This window comes from Musa acuminata, chromosome BXJ2-9 (genome assembly GCF_036884655.1).
Source record: "Musa acuminata AAA Group cultivar baxijiao chromosome BXJ2-9, Cavendish_Baxijiao_AAA, whole genome shotgun sequence".
In the NCBI taxonomy this organism is placed as follows: domain Eukaryota; kingdom Viridiplantae; phylum Streptophyta; class Magnoliopsida; order Zingiberales; family Musaceae; genus Musa; species Musa acuminata.
This window is the reverse complement of record NC_088346.1, coordinates 43,245,469-43,272,567: the sequence shown is the minus strand read 5'-3', so window position 1 is coordinate 43,272,567 and position 27,099 is coordinate 43,245,469. Positions and strand designations below refer to the sequence as shown.

General features: G+C 41.5%; 3 protein-coding genes across 10 annotated transcripts in view; all 3 read left to right on the top strand.

Moving 5' to 3' along the window:
• Positions 1-1,246: 1,246 nt before the first annotated feature.
• Positions 1,247-12,156, top strand: LOC135584792 (protein RGF1 INDUCIBLE TRANSCRIPTION FACTOR 1-like). 3 transcript variants are annotated; one of them, XM_065126530.1, is made up of 8 exons: positions 1,247-1,274; positions 7,764-7,902; positions 8,139-8,425; positions 9,113-9,226; positions 10,867-10,921; positions 11,002-11,247; positions 11,323-11,463; positions 11,565-12,156. In XM_065126530.1, the coding sequence occupies exons 5-8, from the start codon at positions 10,919-10,921 to the stop codon at positions 11,883-11,885; spliced, it is 711 nt and encodes a 236-aa protein (XP_064982602.1). In that variant the 5' UTR covers positions 1,247-1,274; positions 7,764-7,902; positions 8,139-8,425; positions 9,113-9,226; positions 10,867-10,918; the 3' UTR covers positions 11,886-12,156. The 3 variants fall into 3 exon arrangements, with proteins under 3 accessions (XP_064982602.1, XP_064982603.1, XP_064982601.1); XM_065126529.1 differs by lacking the exons at positions 1,247-1,274; positions 7,764-7,902; positions 8,139-8,425; positions 9,113-9,226 and adding an exon at positions 10,728-10,746; XM_065126531.1 differs by lacking the exons at positions 1,247-1,274; positions 7,764-7,902; positions 8,139-8,425; positions 9,113-9,226 and having other exon boundaries at positions 10,669-10,921; positions 11,565-12,137.
• A 9,613-nt stretch (positions 12,157-21,769) lies between these two features.
• LOC135623495 (uncharacterized) lies at positions 21,770-22,295 on the top strand. The gene has a single exon (XM_065126528.1). It carries the CDS (start codon positions 21,770-21,772, stop codon positions 22,199-22,201), a length of 432 nt encoding a protein of 143 aa, XP_064982600.1. The 3' UTR covers positions 22,202-22,295.
• Positions 22,296-22,482: 187 nt separating this feature from the next.
• The window catches only part of LOC103998682 (endoribonuclease Dicer homolog 4), a 33,566-nt gene continuing 28,949 nt past the window's right edge, over positions 22,483-27,099 (top strand). For 5 of the 6 annotated variants that reach the window (XM_065126526.1, XM_065126525.1, XM_065126524.1 and 2 more), the window contains exons 1-3: positions 22,483-23,517; positions 23,612-23,789; positions 24,810-24,920. In XM_065126526.1, the coding sequence (XP_064982598.1) occupies positions 23,459-23,517; positions 23,612-23,789; positions 24,810-24,920 (348 nt within the window). In that variant the 5' untranslated portion in view covers positions 22,483-23,458. Of the gene's footprint in view, positions 23,518-23,611; positions 23,790-24,809; positions 24,946-27,099 lie in introns of those variants that run through there. The other variant, XM_018818224.2, reaches the window with a different exon arrangement.

The following is a 27,099-nucleotide window of genomic DNA, read 5'->3' as shown; positions in this document are numbered from 1 at the left end:
CTAGAAAATCACTATATGATAATGAAGCTTAAAGTAACTCTGGACAAAGGCCTTTTGTATGATGTTATGATCACCAAGCACAACCACTGAAGAGGACATTTTTCTAACATTACACCCTTTGAAGAGACTAGTAGTCATGAAAGACATGGACATCTTTCATGAATTCTTCTTTCTTAGCTCATCAACCTTAAGACATTGTTTTGGAGTTTAGATTCTAGGAGATTTAACTTTGCCTTTAATTGATAGATGGTTCTTGATAGATACAATTATCTTGTCTGTGTGTCTTCTATATACTGAGAATCCACATATGTTAGAAATTGTTTCTGTGGAGGGTGTGTACGTGTAAGAAAAAGTCAAATGAAAATTAGCCAGAGCTCTCTAAGCTCATAATAGGCAGAATCGGGAGTCCATGCCATTTATTCGCTTTCCTGCTGCTCTCTAAGCTCATGAAAAAGACTCGGTCTTACTGCAGCTTTTCTGTGAAATTTGGTCGACATGCTTGAACTTTTGATTGAAAATACATGCCTTTTGGCTGTTAGTTTCATGTTGATTGTTATAATTCTAGATAGTTGTATTGAAAGATACTTAAATTTAGTTGCTTTAGTTGCCTAAACATACTCCCAAGAGACTCTGAGATGTGATTGTAAGAGGCACTTTGGTGTTTCAGCTATCTAAAATGTCAAGTTCTTAAACTAGTCATGTTTCATTATCATCGTTATGATCGTGCTCCTCTTTTCAATCTTTACTGAATTATATCCAAACCAGTCAGTTAATTATAACTTACATGCATACATTTGCTGTAAACATTATTTTTTGAAAAAAAACTACCACCATTGTTTGAGATAGAAATATCAGCTAAAACTATTATGTATTCACGAACTCTTTTGAAACATAGACATGATTTCTTTCATAAATATACTTAGCAATGTACAGTATGTTTCCAATACATGACAAATTGTATATTCATATTTATGGTGAGTACTAGAGGGCGAGCCTTGGTGTCGCAGAAAGGTTGCTTTAATGCAATCTAGATGACTCGCTTTCGAGTTGTTAAAATAGCATCTTCTCTTGTGGGGGAGTAAGACTGTATGCATTGATCCTCTGTAGGCCCTCTATTGGAGAGAGATTTGTGCACTGAGCCAGTCTATTTTAATCCACTATAGATAAAGGATTTAGAACGAAGTATAGGTACTGTTCTTAGTAGTTTATTGATTTATCCTTCATCTTTTGTCCACAGGAGATTTGATTGGAGTTCTCATGATCCAAATTACGAGGTTGAGTTCCACCTACAACATTCTCCTTTTTATTCAGCGAACATGTTACATTGTCTAAAGTGTTATCTTGTGCATTTTCTGTAGAGTTACCATTTCAGAAACATAGTTTCCTTTCGTAAAATTCTTGTTATTCAAAAAGAATATAAATGGTTGTGGTCAACTTAGGTTTCTGGTGCTTGCTTGTTTTTTAATAGCAACATTAGATAATAGAAAGTTGTAGTCCAATGCTTCCCATAGAATTTTCAGTAATTCATTGATTTTTTATTATAAAATGTTTCTTTATGTAAATAATATGAGGATTTTAAGATGGATGATTGGTGTAACAAAGAAAGAGAATGGTTTCATCTGTAGTAAGTTAGAGATTGTCCAGGAGAACATGAGGGAAAATTAGAGTGTTCAGGATTTGTCTTGATGAATTTTACTATTAAATTATGGGCTTCAGGAGACAGAAGGAGCTTAGACTGGTTAGAAATAGTGAGATAAGTATGCAACCTTAGATATGTTAGGAAACCTTTATGCCGTGGCTAAGGTGTCAGCATGGCTCAGTCCAATCCCGGATGCACAAAGTTGCCCACGTGGATGCTCGGATGGTGGAAGTGTGCGTCGGGTCGGGTTAGGTTCGAGCCTCGTATCCCTGGGTTCATCTTCTCCCTTGGCAGGTTGCCTGCTTCTTCGTTGTCAAGCTCCTGCACACATGCCGAAGTCGGAAGGGGGATTTTCCTGACTCAACCCCTTCGAAGTTTAAGTTACTATTGAGTGGAGTAAGAGGGAGTTGAATGCTCCAAAAATCCTCCCCTGACGTTAGTCAGGTGGTTGGCTTTTATACTTGCGAACGAGGGTCGGTCGTACATGGTCCATTAATGGTTGCTGACTCTTTGAGTGATTGTTTTGTACCTTACGGATGAGCGTCGACCGACCTGTACGGACCCGCGCAGTGTGGCATCGTTCCGAGCTTTCCGGAACAGCTTTGCGGTATGTGGCGCCGACTTGTATGGCGCCGAACAGTACGAGGGCAAGTGGTTGCCTCGTTTGGGTCTGAAGTCTCACGTTGTGCCAGCCTAGAGCTCCTTTGTTGGCACTGTTGTGGTTGCCGACGGTTGCCACGTGGATGGTGCTAAAATATGTCATATCATTCTTTCCCCCACCCTAAAGGGGCATGCACTGGGTTCCTCGGGTAGGGGCTCGGGGCATGTCTTGGTGCCTCTTGTTGGTTGGGTCGACTGTCGTGCTGGGATTAGTGGTTTGGTCGTTGGTTGGCCGATGACTTCCACTCGGGGTTGAACAAGTTGAGGAACATCACTCGGGGATGGGGCTAGCCGATCAGCATAACTTGGATATAGGACTGGCTAAATGATATTGTTCGAACACTCAGGTGGTTGAGGGGCGTTGTTTGGGTGTGGACCCGTCCGAGCAACACTACTTGGGCTCATGTTTGGCCGAGCAGCTTGTCACGGACTTAGTTGGTTTTGCCTAGGTCGTGAGGCACCCTTGCGTGTCCGTTCGCAAAGATCAGCCTCCCCGAAACCTCCCATAGTTCCTTAGGACCTACAAAAGAGAAAACGAGTTAGAGAAAGCACCTCACTCGGGATCCATAAGCAAACATTTTAGAAAACACTTCATAGCCAATGCAAATTGCAAACAAACTTTACAAGCTCTGAACGGTTGCACAACAAAGGGTCAAAATTGTCCACTACAGACTGAATATCTCTCACAAGTGTCCACATGACACAACCTTTATTTACATGCCCAAAACGACCACCAAACCCAACTAAAATGGGGTTGTTAAGCTTTCGACCGTTCCTCTACATGTTGTGCAAGGCATGAACAAACCAAAAGACACGGACATATATAAGTATTACATTAAACATCCTCTTTAGAATTTTGTCCGTGACATTCTCTCCCACCCATCCCTTCGACGTCCTCGTCGAAGCCTTTGCCGACACTACAACTCCTCACCTTTGCTGAGTCTTTAATCTTTTGCTCCAACTGCAATGCGCCTCTTGGCTCCCAGCTGCTCTCAGCTACTGTTGTTGAGTAGTCGAACTTTTGATCTGTCATGCTGCTTCAACTCACCAATGACTCTGACTCTAGTGTGGGGTTGGCTGAGTTGTGTTGATCCCTGTTGGTTATTGCAGATTCTTCAGATGAAGGAAAAGACCATCCTGACTTTGCGTCGGTCTCTCAAATGCCTCATGTTGCTTGAACTGGGTCGGGTCACTGATCTCGGCCTTTCGCAGGACTAGGTCGTCGACCTTGATTGGCCGAGGATGCACCCTTCGGTTGTAGAGTCTTGCCACGACCCTTTTGTAGGCCAAGGTTTGGAGGTGCGCGTCAGCCCTTCGTTCCTCAATAAGGTCGAGGTTAGCTCGGAGCCCTTCTCTCGATGTACCTTCTTCAAAATTTTCGACCCGAGGGGTCGGAAAAACTACTTCGGGTGGGAGCACTGCCTTAGTTTTAAACGCCAGATTGAAGGGTGACTCTCCCGTGACAGTTTTTGTTGTAGTCTGGGATGCTTATAGGATGCTCGGGAGTTCATCGATCCACGTAACGATTTCAATAGGCGCTCGGGCGAGGCGAGACCCGAGCGCCTTGCTTCATATCCGGGCGACGCGCTTTAAAGAGGCGCCGCTTAGGCGCTCGCCCGAAGTGCTCAGCGCTTGGGCTTGGGCGAGCGCCTGGGTTAAACCAGGCAACCCCGATGCTTTAGTTGGTTCAATCGAACCAACTAAAGCACTTATATCAACCTCCCAGCATCCCTCTCGTGACTTCTCAAACCCTAACCCTGCTCGCTATTCTGTCGTCGACATTTCCTCTCCGCTGTCGTTGCCTCTCGCCTCTGCCACTATCGTTACTGTCGTTGCTCGTCGCTCTCGCTCCCGCTGTCGTTGCTTCCTGCTACTGCTGCCGCTACTCTCAGTCAGCAGTATTGGTCTTACTCTTATGTTGCGCTTTCGCTGCCGCTGCCACTATCGTTGCTCGCCACTGCTATCGTTGCTTGCCATTGTTGCCGCTGTTGTTGCTCGCTGTTGCTGTCTCACTCTTACTCTTCTCACATCAACTTAATAGTATACTGTTAACAGTATATTAGCAGTATATTGTTAACTGTATATTAACAGTATACTATTAACTGTATACTAGTAACAATATTTTTTATTTATTAGATTAATAATAAATTATTTTGATTTTAATATTGCTAATTTTTATTTATTTGAAATTATTGTTATTGTTTTGGATTTTGAGACTTTTTGTTAATGTGATATTGTGATTTTGCAAGATTTTTTTAATTTAATATCATATTTTTATTTAAATAATTATATTTATTAATTATATTATATATTTTAGCGTCTCGCTTTGCTCTGGCAAGCGCCTAGTGCCTCAGACGTTTTTGAACCTTGACGCCTTTTGGCGCCTAGTGCTTTTTAAATCATCAGGGCATCATCATGGTCAGGGTACTCGGTGTCCCCCGCTGGGAGGTGATCTCGGGCTCGTCTCGTTGTCTAGGACGCTTTTCCATGATTACTCGGGCATAAGCTTTTTGTCCTGACACGTCTCCTCCGGAAGCTGGATCGTCGATGATGACATCAATCTGTTTTTCTACGGGGCCACGAGGGTGCGGGGAGGATTCTCACGGCTTCTTAAGGTAGCGTTTGAGATGCCCCCTGCGAATGAGCTCCTCGAGCTGGTTCTTTAGGTCGTGACACTCCTCGGTGTCATGACCGTAGTCACGGTGGAATCGGCAATACTTGGAGCGATCTCTGAGATCGTGCAGAGTCTTCATCGGGTTGGGCGCTCTTAGGAGCCCCTTCTCTTTAATATGGAGAAAGATCTCCGTTCTGGACGAACTCAAGGGTGGGAGAGGGGGCCTCAGGAGCAATGGCTCGGGTCGGTCGAGTCTTCTTCTTGGTGGGCTCGAGGGTTGCCCTCGAGATTGCTTCGTGCGAGGCCTCTTGTGCTCCTCGTGCTTTCTCGCCACTAGCACCTCGGCATCAACATACTGATTTGCGTGTTGGAGCATCTCGGGGATGGTCGTCGTTGGTCGCTCGATCAACGACCAGAAGAATCTGGACGGTCATAGGCCCATCAAGAATGCTTGCATGATTAATGAGGGGTGGGCGTTGGGGACTCCTCGGATCTCGGTGACGAAGCGGGCGATGAAATGAGAAAGGGGTTCGTCGTCCTTCTGACTCAGACTGAGGAGCATGGTTGCAGACGGTTTTAGCTTTGCACTGGCCAGGAAATTGAGTTTGAATTCCCTTGCAAGCTGGTCAAAAGATGAGACTGAGGCCAACCTAAGTCGGTTGTACCACACATCCGAACCTCGGAGAGTGGTAGGGAATGCCCGACATATTAGGGTGTCGGAAGTGCCATATAGGGCCATCCGAGCCCGAAAGGTGGCGACGTGCTCTGTTGGATCGGAGTCGTCATTGTAAGCCTCAAGTGTAGGGAGGTGGAAGCTCAATGGCATTACTTTGTCTTGGATTTCCTAGACGAAGGGGGACCCTGTCGAGGAAACCTCCTCGAGCTCTTCTTTGGACTTGTGGAACTCCCTTTGGACCTCGTCCAAGCGTCGATTGACCGAGCGCAACTGAGCCCGGAGAGAGTCCACCGAGTCAGATGATAAGGTGTCGGGCTTGGGGCAGCTCAGGGAGGTGCGTTGGAGACCTGGGGCGCCGTGCTGTAGTGTCGGCCTCGGGTTTCCCGATGGGTCGTCCAGTGACGGATTAACATCCGTTGCTCTGGGTTGCTAGGGGACCGGAGAAAATTCTTGTGGCGCGGTAATGGGGGTTGGCTGGTCTTGTGGTGGTGACGGTTGGGGGAATGCCGATTGTTGGGCAAGCTGGGGGACGAGGGGGATGATAGTCTGCATCATCCCTGCTAGCACTTGGACTTGGTGTGTGAGGTTGAGGAGCGCCTCGACTGAGACGGTAGGCTGTCCCATGGTGGTCCCAGGGGGCGACAGCCCGAGATCATTAAACAACCGCCAATAACGGCTCGGGGTCGCGGTCGAGGTATTCCCTTCTAAGCTCAGAGGAAGTGGGGACTGCCCTCCAAACCCGAAGGTTGGGTGAGTCGCGGGTGGCTCTTCTCCGGGGCACTCGCTTGGGTTGCTTGGTTGGGGGCGTTCTTGCGACATCAGGCCCTTCTTATAGCGCCAAAATGTTGGGAAACCTTTACACCGTGACTGAGGTGTCAACATGGCTCGATCCAATCCCGGATGTGTAAAGTTGCTCACGCGGATGCTCGAATGGTGGAAGTGAGCGTCGGGTCAGGTTGGGTTCGAGCCTCATCTCCCCGGATCACCTTCTCCCTTGGCAGGTTGCCTGCTTCTTTGTCGCCAAGCTTTTGTACACATGTTGAAGTCGGAAGGGGGATTTTCCTGACTCGACTCCTTTGAAGTTTAAGTTAGTGTTGAGTGGAGTAAGAGGGAGTTGAATGCTCTAAAAATCCTCCCCTGGCGTTGGTCAAGGGGTTGGCTTTTATACTTGCGAACGATGGTCGGTCGTACATGGTCCGTTAATGGTTGTCGACTCCTCGGGCGGTTGGCTCATACCTTGCAAACGAGCGCCGGCCGACCTGTACAAACCCGTATTGTGTGGCGTCGTTCCAAGCTTTCCGGAACGGCTCTGTGGTATGCGGCACCGAACAGTAAGAGGGCAAGTGGTTGCCCCGTTCGGGTCTGAAGTGTCGCGTCGTCGTGGTCGCCGACCGCTGCCACGTGGATGGTGCTGAAATATGTCATATTAGTATGCAACCTTAGATATGTGGACTTTGGCACTAATAGAGTCTGCCATGAAAGGTTGTTATGCTGGTGTTGATGCCTTTTGGATAATGACTGGGCTGAAGATCGCATGGGTGCTAACATTGGCTCGATAACCAGCAATTCTTGAGTTTGGATATATATTTCCTTGTTTTCCATCAACAATGAGGAGGCAGTTTCTATCCCTCAACTGTCCTGACAAGGGATGCCATCAGTCGTGGTTGCATGGAGAAAACTGGTTCAAAATGGCCTATTGGAGAACAAGAAGGAACAGATGGTGGTGGAAGGATATATTTGTGGTTTGCAGCCAAAAATCCTCAAGAATCTGTCTAATAGGAATCAAGATATATTCGTTCATGAATAAGAGACTTAAGAAAGGTCTAATTTTTAGTTACAGGCTGTTATACTGGCATGGATCACGATCAGTGGAGTGAATCTTAATTCTGATGACTCTGTTTCACTGAGTTTGCACCATTAAAATCTGCCAAAAGTTTTAAATCTGCACCTTAATTCTGCTGACAATGAATACTTATGACTTTTAACTTCTCATTATCTATTGATCATAGCTTTTTTCATGGTAACACTGCATCATCTGCTTTCTCTTTAGTATGGTTTCTAAAACTATATTGCTAAAGGTCATAGGTTTTTCCTCTTATACAAGAAATATCCATTTTCGTTGCTAAAGTAAATTCCATTTTGGAGTTCTAAGCGATGGGATTGTACTTGTACAGGAAGATGGCCAGGAAAAAGTTGTGCTTCAACAATTTGTTTTCGTGCATGCTTGACACTGATGCCACTGCTCCTTTGAACCAGAATCAGTCTGATATTTGTACACATAAAGACCCTCCATCTTAAGATTCCTCACAAAAGGTAAAGTTTTCTTCATAGCCGTAAACAACATCAATGTCAGAGAATTTGACTTAACGAATTACTCAAAACATCTGAAAGGACAACTGTAAGTAGCTGATTACTTCTTAGCAGGTATCACGTCACGCTAATCAGTATACAAATGGAACCATTTCTGATTTGATAATTAGTCAGGATGCTGCTGATGACATGTAGTTCTTTTGACTTTTTCTAATATGTTCTTGCTTATTTGCTTGCAGGTCTAGTATGCTCTGAACCTTGTGTTATAGTTAGTTCAATCAAAGAAATTTCTACTTGCAAGTATACTGTCACAGGACCGTGCCCACTGCCATTGAAGCATCCGAAAGTCCTGATGCCCATGAAATTTCCAATCATCCCACAAGATTTAGGGACCAATTGTCAGTTTAGAATGTGGTTAACTCACTTAAGGGCCATTCTAACTTCAACATTCAACATGACAGGATGCTTCAACAAGAAAGGGCAATGCAGTACGCCATCAACTGCAATTGACACAGGCACAAACATGGTACGTAACATGCTTGTGGATTTCTTTCCCTTTTCATCATTTTGCAAACGTGAGACTTTTACATACAATTAAAAAGATACACTTAACTTGAATTGTCTGATCAAGTCGATGAGTTTGCTAACAAATAGATTCGAAGCACCTAAGGAAATTGTGGTCAACTGAAAGTTGATCACCAGATCTTATGTCTTCACAAATTAGTACAAACCTATCAATTAAGTCCTTGGTTGTTCTGGTGCTAATAATATGATCTCTTTATGCATGCTGAGAAGGAAGCAAATGAACTGCTGGTTTGATCATGCAAAGTAGAATCCTATGGTTATTATAGTTATTATTATTTCACTTATGTGTTTTATTGATCCTTCCTTGGATTGGTTGAAATATATTAGGATTCAGAACTTCTCAGTAATATATCAAGGAAATAAATATCATGGGTATTGTGTGTACCTCAGCAAAAATTGGATATTTTATGTTAACTCTCTACAATTATAAGCATCATATGGTAGCCTTGCAAATTGAAGATAGCTTGAGGCATGCTCCTAAATCGAGCTTTTGTCGACTATTCTTTTATTGTTGTGTGTTTCCTTTTACCCAACGAAGCACAATAAATATTCTTACAAATTTTAATTCCTAGTTATGTCCTAAACCAAAGTGAAGATGGCTTATGTTACAATCTTATTCATCTTTCAGGTAGCTTCTTCGTTCATGATAGCTAATGTAATATGTTGTCAGTGCCAACCCTCAGAAAGCTCCGCTTGAAATGGTAGCAAATCTTATCCTATCCAAATTTGATTGACTGCTCAGGTATCAGAATCCATCGCAAAACTTAATCTTCAATATCTGTTATTTTGTTCATACATGTTTTAAAATCCTATTATAAGTATTTTATCCCACTTAAAGCTTGAGATATAAATATATAAATATAAATACATATATATAATTTTATATTTGCCCCTTTAAATTGAAGTTATGTATATTACTGTAGTTAATCTATATAAAATAATGATGTTGAAATTCACATGTATATTAACATCTCTTTCAAAATTATCAGAAGAACATAATGGGTCAAATAATTGGTAAAAGTAATAAAACTATTTTCAATTCTATTTTTTTAAAAAACAATGATTTATTAGAGGGATGGTAATAGGAGTTGATGTACATTAAATATTATATATTTTAAGATATATATGTAATGTAAAATTAAAATTTGAAGGAGCAAATATGCTATAGAGCAAGTATGGATAAGCAGACACGAGACACTTGAAATGCTCAACGCGTTGTGGAAGTTGGTACGATCTCCACGTGACCCCATCTCACATGCGTCGAGGCTAAGCATCTACTCACGTGCGGAGCATCCAATGCTGCCCGTCGCACCTGCGAGATACTCGTCACCTGCGCGTGCTTCGTGTTCCTTAAGAAAGAAAAGGGGAACGACGTGCGTGCACACGGGTGACGCCGCCCCCGCACGTGGGTGGCAGTCACCATTCACCAGCCACCACCACTCGATCTTTTCTTTTTGGCCTCGGTCGTAAAGGGAGGTGGTTTGACCGGTCAAGATCCACCACGTGGTGGTGCGAGTCACCGAGGATTTGTTTATGCCGTCCTCTTCTTAAAGAGCTCCTTCGTCTTCCTATTTTTTCCCCCCTTTTCATTCTTTTTTATTTGTTTCGAGGCACGACACATCCTTGAAAAGATAAGCTCAAAGATTGCAACTGTTGGGTGTTGGTGTCACCGGATTTTTCTCGGATACGTTCGAGGTCAATTGAGACACAGCCACTCCGATTTGGCCATACCGATGCAGTGTGATTAATCAGATGGATGCTGAGATACATTGATAGTAAACCATACAATCCAACATTGATTTGATCGGTAAATATTTAGGTGTTTCAATTTATGGTTCATATGATTTCAAATTTTTATGTGAATTGTTTTTGGTATAATTACATAATTTTTTTATAAAAACATAAAACATAGCTTGTAATTTCGGAAATTAAGAAACAAATAATTTATGTAATTTGCTAAGATTAGACTCTATTATATCCCCCCAAACACCATTGTTTAACTTATATCTAATAAAGCAGTTATAAAGAGAAAGAACAGCAATATTACACGCATCAAGAGGAGGCAACACATGTCCGTACTCCTCGGCCATGCATGGCCTCATGTGGCCCAAGAAAAGCCTTTCTCTCTCTCTCTCTCTCTCTCTCTCTCTCTTCCCACATATGGCTGCAAAGAAGGAATCAAAGCTCCTCGGGCAAGGAGAGCTCGAGCTTAGTTAAAGGACGGGGAGAAGATGGATGGGAAACACTAAGAACAGCACCCACGTTCACCTCTTTCTTTTCCTCCTCATCACACCGATCCCCTCGCTTTTGATAGAAATGTAGTATATATTCTCTCGGCCATCGCCTGATCGTCCATTGATGACCTCCGTCCTCGTTCTGCAGTTCATGTTGGTGGCGCTGCCGCTTCTGCATCAACCTTCATGTCGGTGTGATCATGGCAAGCTTCTCGGCTCTTTTGCTTTAGTTTGGATTCCGTAGATGCGACAGGGCTCACTCGTTCCTCTTCTCCGTAGACAGGCGATACGGAAGCCGGCGTGGTTGGAAGCGCTTGACGCCCAGAAGTTCTTCGTCGGCTGCTGCCTCCACGAGAACGCCAAGAAGAACGAGAAGAACATCTGCTGCCTCGACTGCTGCACCAGCATCTGCCCGCACTGCGTGTCGTCGCACCGCCGCCACCGGCTGCTGCAGGTGCGGCGGTACGTGTACCACGACGTGGTGCGGCTGGAAGACCTGGAGAAGCTCATCGACTGCTCCAGTGTTCAGGTTGGTGTGCTCCACATGCACCGATCCGCTTGATTCCTTAGCATCAGCAAAACTCAGCGTGTGAGTCTCCTGCAGTCGTATACGATCAACAGCTCCAAGGTGGTGTTTCTGAAGAAGAGGCCTCAGAGCAGGCAGTTCAAAGGGTCAGGGAACATCTGCACTTCATGTGATAGGAGCCTTCAGGAACCCTTCATTCATTGTTCTCTGGGTTGTAAGGTAAATGAATGAACACAACTTTCTTCTAATCCATACTATTTTCTTCATCTCATACTGTGTTCTAGCCAAAACTCATCCATTTCAGTGTGGTGATTCTCTAGGTGGAGTATGTGCTGAGGCAGAAGCAGGATCTGTCTCCTTACCTGAGAAGATGCAAGACTCTTCAGCTGAGCCCAGACTACATCATTCCTCATGATGTGGATGAAGAGACCACTCACTCCACCATCGTGGAAGGTGATGAGCACACAGCGTCATCAGACTCTGAGAGGTTGAGCTTGCCATGCACTCGCTTCCAGATCATGAACAGGAAGGCTAGCTGGCCTTGCATCTCTGCAACATCACCCGCGGCTGCCTCTGATGTGCACACCAGCAGAAACATGAGCAGGAGAAAAGGTGTTCCTCACAGATCTCCTCTGTGCTGAGAGATGGTGATTCCAGCGGTTCAGCCAATAAGTCCATACTTGTCTCCTTCCTTCTTTCCTTCTACCATCATGTGGTTCCCAATTACAATATCTCAGTGTTGAACTAATCCATTGAACACACAGGTTTGTAGTTGGACAGGTCTTGTTGGCAATGGGGTTCAATTAGCTCCATTGTGGTTCAACCAAACAATGACTTTGGATTAGTTTGGCAAAGACTTCGATTGTATTGGCTCTGTGGTGGTTGGATTAATGTGGGCAAGAAGAGGCATATGAGAGTGAAAGAACAATTAAGATAATCAACAAGAATACATAATGATAAAACATAAATATATGATTTATGTGGTTCCGCATATCTTATCAATATTCATGGTAAAAAAATCAAATTATAAAAAAATAAAACTCAGCACCATTTATACTCTCTCGTGAAATCCTAAGAATTTTCTCTTCATTTCTTCACATCTATAAGAGAAAAATCATATATAATTTTTTTTTCATTCAATCCAAAATTTTAAATTACATAATGTATTTTTACAGAGCAATTAATTCTTAATTGTTTTAAAAATTCTTCGTTTAATAAGTATTTATTAACTTGAAATCCTCGAGATAATCTATTTTTAATTAATGAATCCATAAGTACTTGTCAACCCTAACACATAATAAACTTATGTTGCAACTCTTCAAGATGTATTAACGGATCAACAAATGTCAACCAGACCCGACCCGACCCCATTTGGATGATTTTAATAGGGATAAAAAGATACATATAATACATAACCAATAATAAAAAATTTATTGAATGTTAAGAGGAGGGGTGAGAATATTTGAATGATAGTATTAATTGGTCAAGTAAAGAGTTTTATAACCCGACCCACTATCTAGAGTAATGAATTAGAATTCATGTGTGACACAAGTCAAACACTTATTGACTCGACATGACGAGTTTGGTACATGATTTCTCGATGATTAATCAAAATCGAATTAAACTAAAGCTAGAATCGAACTGGCTCGACAGATTTTAAACTAAATTAAAGTTGACCTTGGACATTTCTATTTTGGTTTCTAGATTTGAGAAGTCGAAATTGTATTGACGATTCAAGAACCGAAATCGGTGGTATCCGGTCTGATTCATTAATTTTAATTATTAAAAAATAATTTTATAATTTGTTATATTTTTAAAATTTTTAATTTAAAAATAAAAATTAACTACCTCTTCCTAATTTTAGAAAATCGAAACTGTCAATTCCGCAATTGTCGATTCACGAATCGTGACATGGGCTACATGGAAGCTTGGATTTGGTGGGCTGAGATGTGATGAGCCCCGTCATCATCGGGGAAGCTTCGTCTTCGGCATCACCGACCCACCATATCCCAAGCAATTGCTTACGGACATCTGACCCGGTTTCGTCGTAGAACAAAGGACGAGGACCAAACACCGTCTCCGCCTCCCTCCGTCTTAGTTGTCTTGTGCGCGATGACACAGCTCAGCCGTCTGAGAAGGAACCTTCGGCGTGCCGCTGGTGGGCGCAGACTGTTAGAATATGTGGCATTTTATTGAATAAGATATATAATAGAATTGGGTTCCGTTGCGATATTTTAGCCAAGACTAAGTCCACTACGGAACGATTCCTCGGAGATATCCTTGATGGGAGGAAATCTTCTGAGATCTCATCTCATCGTAGACCCTGCTCTCGCCTATAAACGGACAGGATCTCTAGTGGTTGAGTGGGTGGTTAGTGTGTTAGAGCGTCGCACCTCTCCGTTGAGGAATTCAGTTACCTCTCCGTTGAGGAATTCAGTTATTCTCCTCGTCTCTCTCCCCAAAAGCCCTCTCCCCAAATCCATCAATCTGTGTGATCCTGTGAAAGGATAGGAAGAGAGGAGAAAGGGTCTACTCTTCGCACTCCCTGTAGATTCCGCAGCGCGATCGGATTAAAGACGGAAGACGGAGCCTGCAGCAATCTTGGATCACGGTGTGCTAAGCAGATCAAACAAGATCTTTGAACGGATGGCATCAAAAGGTACACATCGTATAATTAGATCTATGTATTGAATTTCAATCCTGGCATATAGGTTAATTCCGCATAATTGATTTAGCATAATTACAGATTTTTATGCTTACAATTGGTATCAGAGCCCGGTTTTGAAATCATGCATTAGATCTGTAAATTAATTTACGATGCATAATTACCTTTATCTTCCAAGAACTGCTAAGCAGTAATGGTCACCGTCGACCTCGCTGCAAATCTGCGGTTACGCCGAGTAGCGTACGCATTACAGAACTCGTCCCATATGTGGACATTACAGAACTCGTCCCATATACGGACATTACAGAACTCGTCCCATATGCGGATATTACAGAACCCCGTCCACGTGACGGCATCACAGAACCCCGTCCACGTGACGACATCACAGAACCCCGTCCACACGACGGCATCACAAAACTCCGTCCGTGCGACGGCATCACAGAACTCCGTCCGTGCGACGGCATCACAGAACTCCGTCCGTCCGTGCGACGGCATCACAGAAACCCGTCCGTCCGTGCGACGGCATCACAGAAACCCGTCCGTCCGTGCGACGGCATCACAGAAACCCGTCCGTCCGTGCGACGGCATCACAGAAACCCGTCCGTCCGTGCGACGGCATCACAGAACCCCGGTCGCACACGGCCAGAATCCGTCCATGCGACGGTCGGCCGCACGCAGGCAGACAGCCCAGGAGGCGGCCATGCGTGAGTTGGCCGTGCACAGGCGGCGGCCGCGTGCTGGCAGCAGCCACCCGCGGGTAGGAACCGCCGCGGCAGTGGCCGCGCATGAGCAGTATGCCCCGCGACGGCAGCGCCGTGGCGGCAGTGGCCGTGCGCAGGCTAGATCTACCGCTGGCAGCCGCGCACAGGCGGTAGCCCGCAGCCGCGCACAGGCGGCAACCCGCAGCCGCGTACAGGCGGCCAGGCCGCAGGCAGCAGCGGCAGCGCCGCTCGCGCAGGCGGCGGCGGCGGCGATGGCAGATTAGGGTTTTAGCATATTTACGTTTTTACCATCGAGGCTAGGGTTTTGAAAATTACAGTTTTACCCTTTTCAAATATCGTAATTATGTTCTGTCAACATATTTACGATTTTACCCTCGGGTCTAATTTCTGCCAAATTACAGTTCTGCCATTCGCATATTTTCGATTTATATCTTATCAAATATTTCCGTTTTTTTTATCATTATGAAATTGAGAAATTTAGGTTAAATTCTCAATTATAAAATTGATAAATATCATTTATTATAATTATGATTAATTTTAATCATGATTATAATTTTTGATTATTTGATTGGATTTAATTTTGATAAAAAAAAACTATAAATTATGGTTTATTTTATGGTTTTCTCATATGAATTATTCATTATATATGTGGTAAATAAAATTAAAATCCAATTATTGTTTTTGGAATTTTTATTTATTTATTCACATGTATATGCTTGAAATTATCATATGAGTTTTATTAATGTTCAATAATTATCATTGTTATTTTATTATTGAACTGTTTTACATTATTGTTCAATAATTATTATGGTTATTTATTATTGAACTGTTTTGCATTAATATTCAATAATTATTGTTGTTATTTTATTATTGAATTGTTTTGCATTATGTTCAATAATTATTGTTGTTATTTTATTATTGAACTGTTTTGCATTATTGTTCAATAATTATTATGGTTATTTATTATTGAACTGTTTTGCATTAAATTTCAATAATCATTATTGTTATTTATTATTGAATTACTTTACATAAATGTTCAATAATTATTATTGTTATTTTATTATTGAACTGTTTAGCAAAATTAAAGAATTATTGATGAATATTATTTGTAATTTATTTCCTTAAGTTTTATCTGACTAGTAGCTGCCAAAGTGGCCTAGGATGATAGACTTTTATGATATGAATTACAATAAAAGTTTTATCATTTATAGGACATTTTATTTTATATCATGGCATTAGTCTTGTAGCCACCAAAGTGACCTGGACTAATGACTTATAAAATAATATTAAAGAATTAATCCTAAATGATATTAAAGAAATAATATTCATAATGGCACATATAATTATGAGATTTAGATAATCCCAAAGGAGAATCTAATTCAAATAATTATGTGATGGGGTAGGATGATACTATTTTAGATATCCTTGCAGTTTAGGGTTGTATACCCAAAGGTAACAATACCTATTCCTCAAGGATGGTATCAGTCCTCCAAAAATATTCTTGAGTGAACACTAGATATGTCAATATTTCACCCAAAGGTGTAATATAGATAATATCAATAGTTCATCAATTTTTTGACAAACTCAAAGCATTAATGTTGTTATATATCTTTTTGCAGTGGTACTTCCGCATATACATTCATATGCTTCAAGTGTCCCTGTACTTTCTGGATCAAATTATTCAGAATGGTTAGAGCATGTGTAATTTACACTGGGTGTGTTAGATCTTGATCTAGCATTACTTGTTGAAAAGCCTGTAGACTTGACTGATGAAAGTACTGCAGAACAAGTTAATGAAATGAAGGCTTGGGAAAGATCTGATAGGCTTAGTTTAATGTTCATAAGAATGACAATTGCAAATAACATAAAGACTTCATTACCGATTGCAACTAGCGCAAAGGAATATTTAAAGGTTATTGAAGACAGATTTAAATCTGCTGATAAGTCATTGGCTGGCACATTGATGAAAGAACTGACTACAGCTCAGTATGATGGTACTCGAGGAATTCAGGATCATATCCTCAATATGGCTGACAAAGCTGCAAAACTTAAAACATTAGGCATGGATGTTGATGAATCCTTCCTTGTGCAATTTATTCTCAATTCTCTTCCTTCTCAGTTTGGCCCATTCAAGATTCACTACAATATAAATAAGGATAAGTGGGACTTGAATGAGTTGACTAGCATGTGTGTTCAGGAAGAATTGAGATTAAGGCAGGAAAATTCATATAATGTCATGACGACTACTCAAGGAGGTGGTAACAAGAAAAGAAAGTTGAAGCATCATCCATCAAAGAGATTTGCTAAGTCTGGAAATGTTAAACAGACTAATGAAAAGAAAGCCTTTACTGTAAAGTGCTTCTTTTGTGGCAAGAAAGGACATGTGAAGAAGGATTGCATTAAACGCAAGACTTGGTTCGAAAAGAAAGGTATTAACTCGACCTTTGTATGTTTCGAATCAAACATTACAGAAGTTCCTTCTAACACTTGGTGGATAGATTCCGGTGCTTCAACTCATGTTACAAATAACATGCAGGGATTCCTTTCAATTCGGAAACCAAAAGAACATGAAAGATTCATCATTATGGGAAATCGTCTTAAAGCGAAAGTGATATCAATGGGAACTTATCGTCTACGCTTAGAGACGGGTCACTTGATGGATCTTGTTGACACATGTTATGTCCCTACAATTTCTAGAAATTTGATTTCTCTTTCTAGAATTGATGAGTTGGGATATTGTATTTCTTTTGGTAGTGGCAAACTCAGCATATTTTACGATTCAATTAAAGTTGGTTCTGGAATTCTGTGTGATGGTTTGTACAGAATTAATTTGGATCTTGAGTTTGCAAAGACACTAATGACCCTGCAATCAAATGTTGGATTGAAACGTAGTTTCAATAATGAAAGATCTTCCATATTGTGGCATAGACGATTGGGACATATCTCCAAGGAAAGAATTGAAAGATTAGTGAAGGATAATATTTTGGAACATTTAGACTTCACTGATTTTGATATTTGTATAGATTGCATTAAGGGAAAGCAAACTAAACAAATAAAGAAAAATGCCACAAGAAGCAAAGAACTCCTTGAGATTATTCATACTGATATCTGCGGACCACTCCACATTCCTTGTTTTAGTGGAGAAAAATATTTCATCACATTTATAGATGATCTGTCCAGATATGGCAAAGTTTATCTAATACATGAAAAGTCTCAAGCCGTTGATACTCTTGAAGTATACATAAATGAGGTTGAGAGACAATTAGATAGAAAAGTTAAAATTGTCAGATCTGACAGAGGTGGTGAATTTTATGGCAGATATGATGGATCTAGTCAGAATATTGGTCCTTTTGCTAGATTCCTAGAACAACGGGGTATTTGTGCTCAATATGCATTACCAGGTGTGCCACAGCAGAACGGTGTTGCTGAAAGGCGAAATCGTACTCTGATGGATATGGTTAGGAGCATGATGAGTTATTCCTCTGTACCTGAGTCGATGTGGGGTGAAGCTCTTAGGACAGCTATGTACATCTTGAACAGGGTTCCTAGCAAGTCAGTTTCATCGACTCCATTTGAGTTATGGACTGGTAGGAAGCCCAGTCTGAGACATTTACATATTTGGGGATGTCCTGCAGAGATAAGAGTATTCAATCCACATGAAAAGAAATTGGAGCCAAGAACTATTTCAGGATATTTTATTGGTTATCCAGAAAAATCCAAGGGATACAGATTTTATTGCCATAATCATAGTATGAGAATAGTAGAATCTGGTAATGCAAAATTCCTAGAAAATGGCGAAATCAGTGGGAGTGAAAAATCTCGAAGGATTAATTTTGATATTGAGGAGATTCAGGTTAATTCTCCCATATCATCTCCTGTCCGAGAGATTGTTGTTCCTCAAATCAATGAGAGTATTGATGAGGGTGAACAACAAAATAACATCCAAGAACTCTCACATGATGTTGATGTCGCCGCTGATGATCTTGTAGAACAATCACAATTGGCAGATTTGAGAAGATCTCAAAGGAAAAGGAAACATGCCATTTCTGATGATTATGTTGTATATCTACAAGAATCAGATTATGATATAGGAATAAAAAGAGACCCCTTATCGTTTTCACAAGCCATAGAAAGTAACGATTCTGAAAAATGGTATGATGCAATGAAAGAAGAGTTAAAATCAATGGTACAAAATGATGTCTGGGATCTCGTTGAATTGCCCAATGATTGTAAAAGAGTCGGTTGTAAATGGGTCTTTAAGACAAAACGTGACTCAACGGGTAATATCGAACGATATAAAGCCAGACTTGTGGCCAAAGGTTTTTCTCAGAAGGAAGGCATCGACTATAATGAGACTTTTTCTCCTGTTTCTAAAAAGGACTCATTGAGAATCGTTATGGCATTAGTAGCTCATTATGATCTTGAGTTGCATCAGATGGATGTGAAAACAGCATTTCTGAATGGGGATCTGGATGAGGAAATCTATATGGAACAACCTGAAGGATTCATAGAAAAGGGAAAAGAAAGTTAGGCTTGTAAACTTAAGAAATCCATTTATGGCCTTAAACAAGCTTCCAGACAATGGTATATAAAGTTTCATAATACCATTACTTCCTTCGGATTTAAGGAAAACACTGTTGATCAGTGTATATACCTGAAGGTAAGTGGGAGCAAGTTTATTATATTGGTCTTATATGTGGATGATATTTTACTTGCCAGCAGTGATCTTGGTTTATTGCACGAAACCAAAATATTTCTCAACAAGAACTTTAAGATGGTTGATATGAATGAGGCATCCTACGTCATTGGCATTGAGATATTCAGGGATAGATCTCAAGGATTATTAGGATTGTCTCAGAAAGGATATATTGATCGTATCTTGGAGAGATTTAATATGCAGCTTTGCTCAACCAATGATATGCCTATTACTAAAGGTGAAAAATTCAGTCAAAACCAGTGCCCAAGAAATGACTTAGAAAAGAATCAAATGAAGAATATTCCTTATGGATGCGCAGTTGGAAGTCTACTATATGCTCAAACCTGTACAAGACCAGATATCAGTTTTGCAGTTGCAATGCTGGGAAGATATCAAAGCAACCCAGGAATGGAACATTGGAAAGCTGCAAAGAAAGTAATGAGATATCTACAAGGGACAAAAGATTATATGCTCACATACAGGAGATCTGATCAGCTTGAAGTAACTGGATATTCAGATGCTGATTTTGCAAATTGCCTCGACAGCAGGAAGTCCACTTCAGGATTTGTATTTATGTTAGCTGGTGGGGCAATTTCTTGGAAAAGTGCAAAGCAATCGCTTATTGCATCATCAACAATGGAAGCTGAATTTGTGGCATGCTTTGAGGCCACAAATCAAGCTTTATGGCTGCGAAATTTTATCTCAGGACTTGGTGTGGTCGACTCAATTGCCAAGCCGCTGAAGATATTTTGTGATAACACCGCAGCAGTTTTCTTCTCTAAGAATGGCAAGTACTCTAGTGGTTCCAAGCACATTGAGTTAAAGTACTTGGTGGTTAGAGAAAGAGTCCAGAAACAGCAAGTGTCTATTGAGAACTTGAGCACCACTATGATGATTGCTGATCCATTGGCAAAAGCCTTACAGTGCAAAATATTCAAAGAACATGTTCTTAGAATGGGGCTTGTGAGCAAGTCATAAAGGATACGGTGATGCATGTTTATGTGGATGCTATTATTGACATTTTTAATAAAAGTTATCTGTTTCTGCTATCCTGTTTACATTTATGTTTATGCATATTATGGTTGAATGTAACAACAGGATTGTCTTGACAAGACAAATTACAGGGGTCATTATGGACTATGTTAGGAAAGACTAACAATGTTGTGGTACATAGAAGGGAGTATGACATTGATGAAATACAACCGCTATGACTCGCATTGATAGTTGGACTTAATATAGTATTATTGTATTTATTGGACTTATTGGCTTATTTTTAAAAACATGACCATGTATAAAATGTTTTTTCAAAATTTTTGGAATCCAATTAGGTAAAATTGTTTTCAAACAAATTTTGTTTTGTTTGTTTTGATTTTGTATCTCTTTTATATCTTATCAATTAATGGGCCAAGTGGGAGAATGTTAGAATATGTGGCCTTTTATTGAATAAGATATATAATAGAATTGGGTTCCGTTGCGATATTTTAGCCAAGACTAAGTCCACTACGGAACGATTCCTCGGAGATATCCTTGATGGGAGGAAATCTTCTGAGATCTCATCTCATCGTAGACCCTCTGCTCTCGCCTATAAACGGACAGGATCTCTAGTGGTTGAGTGGGTGGTTAGTGTGTTAGAGCGTGGTTAGTGTGTTAGAGCGTCGCACCTCTCCGTTGAGGAATTCAGTTATTCTCGTCTCTCTCCCCAAAAGCCCTCTCCCCAAATCCATCAATCTCTCCGTTGAGGAATTCAGTTATTCTCGTCTCTCTCCCCAAAAGCCCTCTCCCCAAATCCATCAATCTGTGTGATCCTGTGAAAGGATAGGAAGAGAGGAGAAAGGGTCTACTCTTCGCACTCCCTGTAGATTCCGCAGCGCGATCGGATTAAAGACGGAAGACGGAGCCTGCAGCAATCTTGGATCACGGTGTGCTAAGCAGATCAAACAAGATCTTTGAACGGATGGCATCAAAAGGTACACATCGTATAATTAGATCTATGTATTGAATTTCAATCCTGACATATAGGTTAATTCCGCATAATTGATTTAGCATAATTACAGATTTTTATGCTTACACAGACATCTCGTTCTCTTACCGACGTGAGCACGATATACTATTTAATGAAGAAAAAGATGTTCTAATTTAAGCTTAACATCCTCCGTGACATATCATCACCATCACCATCACCATCACCATCGTCTAATTAAAACGAGTTGATTGAAATGCTCAAGTTACCCTCAACAGCTCACTTGACGCGGAACCTGCGCGAACACGTCGCCGTTTCGTTCCCGTCACTCCGTCAAGGCCGCGTTTATCCTTATCCGCCAACTCTGTACGACTTGTATATATACGCGCCGCTACACTCGCAACCACCGAAGCCCGATTCTCTCCCTCGCGTCTTTCGACTCCAGCCACCGAAACCCTAACCCTTATCCGGTGTCGTTCGCGATGCAATCGGACAACCGATTCCACGATTCCTCTCCCCTCTCTGAGCCACCCTCCTTCATTCAGCGTCTGCGCTCCTCGCTCTGCTCCTCCTGCTGCTTCGGCGGCTCCGCCGGCGATGACGAGGTGGACGAGCGGCCAGCGTCGGTGATCCGGTCCTCGACGATCTGGCTGCGGTCCAGGGGGCAGGAGCTGCAGGAGGTCGGGGGTCGGTGCCGGAACTTAGTGGCGCGGATCGCGCCCCGTCACCCCCACCACCACGCCCGCCGCGGATCCGGCGACTTCGGGTACGACCCCCTCAGCTACGCCCTCAACTTCGACGAGGGGCCCGACGACGACGACGACGACCGCCACCCCGGCGGCGGGGATGCGTACCGGTACCGGAACTTCTCGTCCCGCCTACCGCCCTCCCCGCCGCGCCCGGTTGCTTCGTGAGCGCTTCCGATCCCCCTTTCTCTTCCATTCATCGATTCATTCTCTGTGTCAAGTTCGTGTGAATGTGTATGTATGAATATGTATCTGATCGTAACGTCTGCGCGGATTGCACGAAGAACAGTTCTCGACGGTCCCATTGTCACTCGGTGCGCCTTCGTGCGCGCCCCACGTTTCCTTCCCACCCACACGGTTACGTGTTGTGACGCCTCTCGTCCGAGAGTGGACCAAAGCGAACAAGAATATTCGCTGGGAACCGGCTGGGGGAAACCGGTTGGAAGAGGCTGGGCTTTTGTTTTGGAAGCACACGAACAAAAACATCGGAACCCAAAACAACCCAAAAAATCTCTCGCATTCATGGAAGCAAAGAGCATTAAAATCTCTTGCATTCATGCCCGATGAGAGAGAGAGGATGGTGAAGGTTAGTATACCTACCTTCCGAGACAAATTCATCCTAAACATATTTCATATCCAATCTAGAATATCGATACAAATTTTGCTGCAATACCATCCCTATGACTTGGCTTTGGTCTTTTTAATCGGAGATTGATTCTTCAATTATTCAACTTATATGAGATTAAATATGATCTTATCGAAGTTTATAATGGAGGAGTCGGGACGATTTATAATCAGTGAGTTCTCAGACGATTTTGCTTTTTGTAGGTGAATCTAAAAGTATCTCTATGAGAGTAAATCACTCTTTGGTCAATTCCACTACAAATTTTTTGCTTCCTCCAATAAAATTACAATTCAAATTTCGAAAGGCTTATTTATGACGCAAACCTCCCCGTGTGCGTTTCCCGTATCCGATTCCATTTCGTCACGTCCGCTCACCTGCACTCGAGGGACGTCGTACCGGGCGAGTACGTGGCTCTATACGACCTCATATAAATCATTATGCGGAACTTGATCAAATTCATCTCGCCCGTTCATAAGAATTTTCTGCACATGTGCGGCAATGGACGGTAGATCCGAGATTAACCGCCTTAGTATGTATGCGCTATCATCGCGTCACTACTCCATACGCTATATTCCCTTCGGTCTCCCGGCGTATAGTCCCTCTACTTAAGCCCGAAGTTATTCCCCTGTCCGACAAGGAAAGGGCAAAAGCGACGCGAACAAGACTATTTATTTGACCCCTCGTATACCGTGCGTAAGAGTGCGTCTCCTCTCGCTCGCCGCTCTCCCTCTCTCTCGCTCGCTGCTCTCAGTCTCTTCACCGTCTGCTTGATAGTTTTGCGGAATCGGGGCTCGATTGCCATGGATGGCAACTCGACAGCTCCAAATAGAGTCAAAGATCCGAGAACCATAGCAAGAAAGTAAGGCTTTCCACCCCTAATCGTCTCTGTTTTTTCAGTCTGATCATCTCCTGAGGGTTTCTCTTTTCGATTTGGTCCTTCGGTGAATTCTTAGGTACCAGATGGACCTTTGCAAGAGGGCCGTGGAGGAGAACATCATCGTTTACCTCGGGACGGGGTGTGGGAAGACGCACATCGCCGTGCTGCTCATGTACGAGCTCGGTCATCTCATCCGAAAGCCGAGCAAGAGCATCTGCATCTTCCTCGCTCCCACCGTCCCTCTCGTCCGGCAGGTTTGCGCTTCTGCTCGTTGCAGTTTCTTGATCTTTTTCCTCTTTTTAGTAATGGGGACGCGGGCGAATGTGACTATGGCCTCCCTTGCTGCTTCAGCTGTTGCTGGGTCTTACTCGAGTTAAAGACGACCTTGACATGACATTATCGTCCTAGATATTTGAGAATCTTTAGATTTTACTGAAGATACTGTGGTGGTTAACAATGATCTGAAATATTTACTTCCTGGCGTTCTGTATGCAGCGGAAATGAGTTGTAATCTTACTGTTGAAATTTCAATATATATTATCCTAGTGTAAGAGCATTGGTCCATTTTTGACAGAATTTCTTATTAAAGTGAACATAATAAGTTAACATTAGATAATATCCTCTTTTTCTTATTTTTATTTTGTCCTTGCTCGTGTTCTGCTTTATTTGGATATTCATTCGTTTTAAACGTTTCGGTTATACACTGGTGGTTTGATTACATGGGCCGAAGACAACTCTGGGCTACCATCACCATTTGATTATAATTAAGACTTCACACATAATGAAGAATCACAAAAATGAGAACACTTACATGATTATCAATATATGGTAATTGTTTAATCCTTCGTTTTATTTTTTGATTTTCATGTGCATCCATCTGTCTCCACATAGTTTATCAAGACAGAAACAATTAAAATACATAGATGGGGAATATTAGATACATGTCTGTGTCCAATAAGCCAATAACATCAATTAATCAGGTTTTTAATTCATGATGATGAAGAAGTTAGACAGGTAAATAAATCCCATATTCTGGTTAGGAACTTTCCCCTTGAAGCCTTTTAGGCTGGGTAAACATGGCAATGTTATTCCAATAGTAGTAATTTGAGTTTTTGGTTGCCATAAAATCAAATTGTAATTGTAATATCATTGTAATGTCTATGAGGATGTTCATTCAGTTGTGAGTTTTCTTGTAGTCATTAAGTTTTCTAGCACAATTTTTAAATTAATACAACTTAAATTTTGATCAATATAATATTTATTATTTTCTATAGCAAGCAATGGTCATAGAGAGCTCCACAGATTTCAAAGTTCGTTGTCACTATGGAAGTCAGAAGAATTTAAAGGACCATGATGACTGGAATAAGGAAATTGACCAATCTGAGGTGAGTTATGTTGCACACTTACAAGGTAAGGGTCCTATCTTTTCTACGTTGCACTTCTGTATCTTGTAACTTTATATCTTGCAAGCACAAAATCATGTTCTTGTCACATTTTATAGGTTTCTTCTTGGTTTCTGAATTCAAATATCTTGTCAATAATCACAATTCCTATTTAGTATTTCTAAAGTTGTTGTACTCGCTTGTATGTTAGTTATCCCCTGATATTCAATTTAATATTTACCTCTGATCTTGCTTGATCAAAAGGCTTGGTTTTCTGGTCAAGAATACTATTTGAGGGCACTAAGCTTCAGAGGATATGGTTATATAATGCTTTGCCAATATATAAAAATTGTAGTTGGATCTTTAATAACTGTGCATGGTTTTAAAATCACTATGTTTACAGCAGATAAGTTCTTTTGAATAGTTATACTAGGAGAGCACCAAAAGTACATAGTGCAAAATCTAAATTGTCAGTAGTGACAATAACAGGCTGCCTATTTGAAGAGATGACATGCAGTAGCTTCGATGTTTTTGTCTCACAATATTTACAAATTGATGATAGTAAGTGGCTTCCTAGTTAACAATTCCCAGTACTGATTACAGTTTTGCTGTAGTAATATTGTGCAAGTTCCAGCATTCCTTAGATATCCTGTGGTACCAAAATTGTGGTACTTCTCCATTGCATATTATTGTCTTTCCTCTTTATTTTCAAATCTTAGGGTTAACAATGAGTCATCCAAGTTAATTGTTGAATTGGTTCCTATAGTATACAAGTGCATGATGTCAATAGCTGTATTACTTAGATGGGCATAGGAAAGGATGAGAATCTTGGGATGTTTCATGCAACACAAGCTGCTTGGTTTTCTAATACCTGGATAGGAGGCATTAAAATAAATAACAAGGATAAGCACTTAACTGGACTAGCCTGGTTTCAAAGACTGACCATTTCATTTGTAAATAATGGGAAGCTTCAATAAGTTTCAAACCCCTAAACCCCTCTTTAAGTTTTGGTATAGGGCAACATTTGAGCCTCACCACATGTTGCTATACATGAGTGCTACAAAATGCTTATGCCCAAAGATTCCAAGTCCTTGTCTTTAGTTTTATCACCCCAAACCATTATGGGTTCTAGTAATCGTTTTATTGACCATGATTATACGCAATGCATGGCTGGTGGCATGGGATGCCATGGACAGAATATGGTCAACAAATCTTCAATTTTTTCTAGAAGAATCTGAGTAATTTTCATAGCCCAAATCTGGTCAATAATTTTTCATTTTTTTAAAGAATTTGAGTGATTATTTATTTATTTTTTTGATGCAAAGGTCAAAATGAGCTTATTAAATTGTTTCACCATGGATATGAAAAATGTGTAACATCATGAGGGGAAGAAGTACATTGGAGAATAAAGAAAAAAGGAGCATATAGAGGTGAGCTAGAAAGTAGATTTGAACGATTTAGAATTGGAAGCAAGAGACAGGTGATCTCAAAGTTGTTTAGTCTCCTCGCTGGTATATTAATCATTGGAGACAAGCCTTACCTGTTGGAAGAGCTTGGAGAATCTTTAGAACTTCGCGTATGTTGGGGGATTTGCTACTTTTGCTTCAAAATGCTAACTAGTGTTGTCAAAAGGCTCTCCGGTGCTTGCCTAGGTGCTTAGGCAAGGAGAGGTGAGGCTTGAGCACCTTAAACCTCTCCAAGCGAGGTGCCTTTCCTTGATTGCCGCTTACACAGCCTAGGCCCCGTATTAGACCGCCTAATCCACACTTGCATCATGCCCGAACCATGCCTAACTGGTACCTTGTTCTATTTGTTGACAAATATTCAATTTATAAGCTTCTCCTACTCCTATGAGTTGTTGCCAGCTGTGCTAGTCTTAATCTCTAATTCTTTGTTGTCGGCTCACTGCCTCTTCATTGTTTTATCAATTGCCTGTCTATCCCCCATCACCAAGTACTTGATTCAAGGTGACCTGAGCCTTGAATTTGTCTATATTATCTTGTGATAATGTATTGGTGCCATTATTTTGCTACTTCCTGTTCTAATTCTTGCCACAAAGACAACATAATTTTTTGCATTATTTTCATCTAGGATATGTTGAATGCTGAACTTACAACAGACAGAGCCACATTTAACAAGCAATCCTTGTCCATCTACACTTTGGTATTATTTATAAATATCA

Bases quoted from the DNA above. Each gene is read 5' to 3' on its own strand.
- LOC135623495 (XM_065126528.1), top strand. From the start codon at position 21,770: ATGCAATCGGACAACCGATTCCACGATTCCTCTCCCCTCTCTGAGCCA.
- LOC135584792 (XM_065126530.1), top strand. The intron at 11,248-11,322 runs GTTGGTGTGCTC...AGTCTCCTGCAG, and splicing joins TCGACTGCTCCAGTGTTCAG to TCGTATACGATCAACAGCTC. The intron at 11,464-11,564 runs GTAAATGAATGA...GTGATTCTCTAG, and splicing joins ATTGTTCTCTGGGTTGTAAG to GTGGAGTATGTGCTGAGGCA.